Genomic DNA, 4,475 nt, shown 5'->3' on the forward strand with positions numbered 1-4,475 from the left:
ACACTGAGGAACACTCAGGGCCTTGGTCTGGCAGCTTCCCTCCTTTCCACACCTTCAGAAAGGCAAAGAGAGTTGTGACATCCCTGTCCCCCCAGACCCAGAGCCCCCGTGTGTGCAGGGCAGCAGCACCCTGAGAGTGGGGGGCACCCACCAGTGGCCTCGGGCTCCCCCAGCTGCTGCACCCTGTCCCCCCACCCCAGTGGGGACAGCGTTCAACACCCCGGCAATTCTTACCCAAAATACACAGTGCAAAGGGACAGCCTGGGAAAGCAACTGGGATTTCCCTCTTTATTTAAAAACACAGGGAAGAAAGGGCCCTCCAGCATTTCCAGGCGAGGGGCGGGGGGCAGGTACCCCACACCCTGGCAGTCACAGAGCATCACCCACACGAGGCCCCCGGCCCTAAGAGCACTTGAAATCCCCAGCCAGCACTCACAGGAACGGCTGCAATCACCTGGGAACACCCATCAGAACAGAGCAAACCCTTCTCTCACACCACTCTGCCCACAAGGCACCCCAAATCTGCAGCACCCCCAGGAGAGCCCCACAGCACGGGAGGGATCAGCTCCAGGGAGGTGTGTCCACGCCAGAGAGCTGGGAGACAAATGTAGAGCTGAGAGGACACCAGTTTGCTTTAAAATCACCACAAAGCTCATCGAGGTCTGGCTGCATCCGCCCTGTCCTTCAGGATGGGAGGGAAATTCCTCTCCCCAACACCACCTGCATAACAGATGGGTCTGGAGCGCAGCTCAGCTCCACACTTGAAATTCATCTGCAGCCTTCACGCTGTCCTGGGGATGCAGGAGGGTGGGAATGAGCAACAGGAATGTTGCAATAATGCTGGAGTCACTGGTAGTTTCTCCTCCTGGATAATTAACCCTAATTGTGCAACAAGCTTCTGTTTTACCATCCCAGGCCTGAGGAAACTGTGCAATTATCAAGCACCAGGAACACTCTGGACTCTGTGGTTCCAAGGCCTTGCACGAAGGAACCATCATCCCTCTGCATTCCCTGTTCTCCAAGACTGAGGTCAGAGCGCTGTCACCAAACACTGTGACTCTGATGGATGGGCTTACCAAACTACTAAATCACTCCTGAAACACTGTGTTAGGAGCCAAACAGCAAGTCAGCCTAAAAAAATTAAAGATTTCAAACTCTAGTGCAAATAAAGCAAAAAAAGAGCAGAAAAAGGAACAGCAGGATCTGAGTTGCTACAATTAAATAACAAGTACTAACACTTGCCCTGTACCGTTTTCATCGATTCCCACTTGTTTTCATCATCTCGATGTTCTCCAGCACCTCCACACAACCCCTTTAGAGACCCCTGAACTTGGGGGGCCCCATCCCTGCCTCCCCCAGCTGCACTAAGGCAGCTCCCCTGTGCCTGCCCTGGAGCAGCAACACCGCTCCCCAGAGGGGATCAAGGCAGGAAGGTGCAATTTGAATCATGTTAAGGTCAGTTGGGCTAATCAAGGCTCAGAGCTCAACTGATAAAGCTCTGCTCAACCCTGGGCTGAGGCTGAAGCACAGCTGTCAAACAGCTGGAGGCCCCAAAAGGGCAGGGGGAAGCCAGATGTTGTGCTCCTGGGGAGCACGCTGGGCTGAGTGTGCAGAGCAGGGGATGTGCAATGGCCAGGGAAGCGAAAGGGGAGCTGTGCCCTCACTCAGCACCCAGGGATTGCACTCACTTTCGGGGTGAAGGTATCAGACGATCTCGCTGCCAAGGGAACACCTGGATTTTCTACACACTATTTATCACACCTACAGGAGCTCATTTGGTTATGGAAATGACGATTCACGTTGCTCTAAAAACTCGTGGTGGTTTCCACCTCGGGCAGGCAGGGGGTGAGTCAGCCAGACAAGTCTGCCCAGTTCCATCAGGCACTCGGTTTTCGGTGCTTTTTGCTAAAAGCCCTTCACCACCCAGCACAGCTCCCTGTGTCCAGGTGTGCCCAGTGCAAAACCAACACCGTACCTGAGGATGCTCCCACCTGGGAGCCACCGCTGCTCCAGCTGCCTGCTCTGGCTCGTGCTCAGCAAGTACCAAAAAACATCTGGGGAGGCTGAGCACCTGCCCGGGCTGGGGTTCAACAGGAGCCACACATATAAAAGGACGTAATTAAAAGCCAACAGATTGCTGATACACCCCTGGGCAGGCGGTGGGAAGAGCTGGTCCGAGGGGAATAAGCCATTGGAAGGGGAAGCTGCAGGGAGTCCCCTGTGTGGGCAGCTGTGGGCTGGTATCTCTCAGCTCTGCCCCACTCCTGGGGAGTCTGAGCAGCTTCAGAGGGGACAGAAACGTTTCTCAAACACAAGAAAGGCCACACTTCCCTTCATGCTTCCAAGACCTCCTGCCGCTTCCTCCAGACTTGGTTTTTGGGGGAAATTATGGAGTTGCAGAAGATGTCCCCTCATCCAGGCCCCCAGCACCTCCTGCCCCACACAGCAAGTGCTGGCAGTGCCCGGAGGCACCTTCCAAAACATGGAGCCACCGGGGCCAAGCCCGGGCAGGAGCAGCCGGGGCAGAGCAGGGCACCAGGATGCAGGTCCAGACCGACCCTGCCTCGCAGGGAAGGGCTGTGGGGAGGGAAGGGACCACCCTGCACAGCCCCAGTCGCCCCTCAGGGACCCCCGGCAGCCGCGGGTGGAGCGGGGGGGTGGCTCGGTGCCCGGTCAGACGTCGGAGGTCCGGATGCTCTCGTCGTCCAGGTCGAAGGCGAACGGCTTCTCCTTGAGGTGCTGCGGCTCCGACCTGTGGCGCAGGCGCGTGCCCGGCGCGGCTCTGCCCGCGCGCTCCGTCAGCGCCGGCACGAACACCGAGTCCCTGAGCGGCTCTGGCCGCTTCCCCTCTGCTGGTGGCACCTGCGGCACCGGCGTCCAGGGCTGCCAGGAGGAGCTGGACGGGGCCTTGCACAGGGCTCTCCGCTCCTCGGCCGCCGGCCGTGCCGGGGATGGGGCCGAGGAGCCGCCGGGCCTGCCCATGGAGGTGGATCTCATGAAGGACATCTCCTGCAAGGACAGAGCAGAGCCAGGCTGCCGGGTCTGGGCGTGGACGCTGCGCCCTGCCTGTTTCACACACTCTGCAGGAAAGAAAAGGGCCCAGAGCAAAGGGAAAGGCAGAATTCCACAGCCTTTGCCACCCGTCAGGCTCTCGCTTGTGCCTCGGAGCAGAGCAGGGCTCATGCAGGTCCACTTTGGCACCTGAATGTCACTTCTCCAAAGGAAGCTTTTCCAGTGACTGGCAAACCCAGGGAGGGCAGGGATCTCATCCTGGAATAATCAGTCTAACCAAGCACTTACACTAAATAAATATCTCACACATTGGCCTGAGCTCCATTAGACACTAAATAGGAAGCAGAAAGGACATGACCTACCCTGGGGCGGGTCTTCAGGGCCTGGACTGCGCCCGTGATCGCCCGGATCCAGCTGTGCATGTCCTCGGGGCTGTCTGCCTGCAAACACAGCAGCCCAGTGAGGCTCTGCCTCCTGCCACCCACGATGCAGCCACGCAGGGGCACACGAGGCACCCGCTGTCCTGGCATTCCCAAGGCTCAGCTCTGCCTTTTCCTGCTCTCAAACAGCCCCCATCATAAATAAGCCCAAGGGAGAAGTGAACAGCTCTCACCGTGTGTTACAGCCCCACCTGCCCATGTTCACTGCTGAGGGGCTGCAGGGAACAGCCCATTTGCTGAGAGCTGCCCCAAAAACTATCCCGGCCTCGGCTGCTCACCTGGATGTAGAAGGTCCTGGAGCTTGTTATGATTTCAAAGAGGTTGTCCCGCATCAGGAGGTCACTAGAAGCAGTGAGAAAGAGACAGTCACCCCAGCAGCCATCGTGGATGGAAAAAACCTGTGTTTATCCTCATCTCTGGGGCATGCCAGGGAGAAACATATTGAAGGCAAACCTTGGGTCTCATTGGGACTTTGAGAAGACTCCAGGTCCCCAGAGACCCTCGGCCACACATCCTCCCCAGCTCTGCCATCAGCAGGCAGACCCCTGCCCTCCCTCACCATAACCCACCGCGTTCCCAGCTCGTTTTAAACGTCAGCTTGCTATCACTTATTTGGAATAAATAATTCAGAGATACATCAGTACAGTATATCTTTACTTTAGCCACGGCCGGAAAACACGGCCAGGAGCATTACCCAGACTTGACCAGGCACTCGTGGGTCTTGCAAACGTCCTTCAGGAGAATCGAACGCAAGGGCTCCTTGTCCTGCAGAGGTGAGAGGAGGCAGTGATGGGCTCGGCTGGGATGTGCCAGGGCCCCGCGCTGGCACAGCAGTGGTGCCAGAGCTCTGCTCGGGGTCCCAGGTGGGGGCTGCTCACCTGCTCACACTTGTAGTAACTGATGGAAAACTCATCCAGGACGAAGTACCGCCGCTTCCAGCTCTTCCTCTGGAAAAGAGGAGGGAATCGCTGGGCACTGGGCTCTGCCACCCTCCCTACCCACGCCGTCGTGGTGCTGCACGCA

At 57.7% G+C, this 4,475-nt stretch overlaps 1 protein-coding gene across 1 annotated transcript in view; it reads right to left on the minus strand.

The window, feature by feature from the left end:
* Positions 1-2,670: 2,670 nt before the first annotated feature.
* PLEKHA2 (pleckstrin homology domain containing A2) overlaps positions 2,671-4,475 on the minus strand; it is an 8,640-nt gene continuing 6,835 nt past the window's right edge. The window contains exons 8-12 of the mRNA XM_029965006.1: positions 4,331-4,432; positions 4,147-4,217; positions 3,731-3,794; positions 3,375-3,452; positions 2,671-3,009 (exon numbers count right to left, since the gene is read on the minus strand). Coding sequence (XP_029820866.1) covers positions 2,674-3,009; positions 3,375-3,452; positions 3,731-3,794; positions 4,147-4,217; positions 4,331-4,432 — 651 coding nt within the window. The 3' untranslated portion in view covers positions 2,671-2,673. The remainder of the gene's footprint in view (positions 3,010-3,374; positions 3,453-3,730; positions 3,795-4,146; positions 4,218-4,330; positions 4,433-4,475) is intronic.

The sequence above is a fragment of the Manacus vitellinus genome, unplaced genomic scaffold (assembly GCF_001715985.3).
Source record: "Manacus vitellinus isolate BGI_N305 unplaced genomic scaffold, ASM171598v3 scaffold_87_pilon, whole genome shotgun sequence".
Lineage (NCBI taxonomy): Eukaryota > Metazoa > Chordata > Aves > Passeriformes > Pipridae > Manacus > Manacus vitellinus.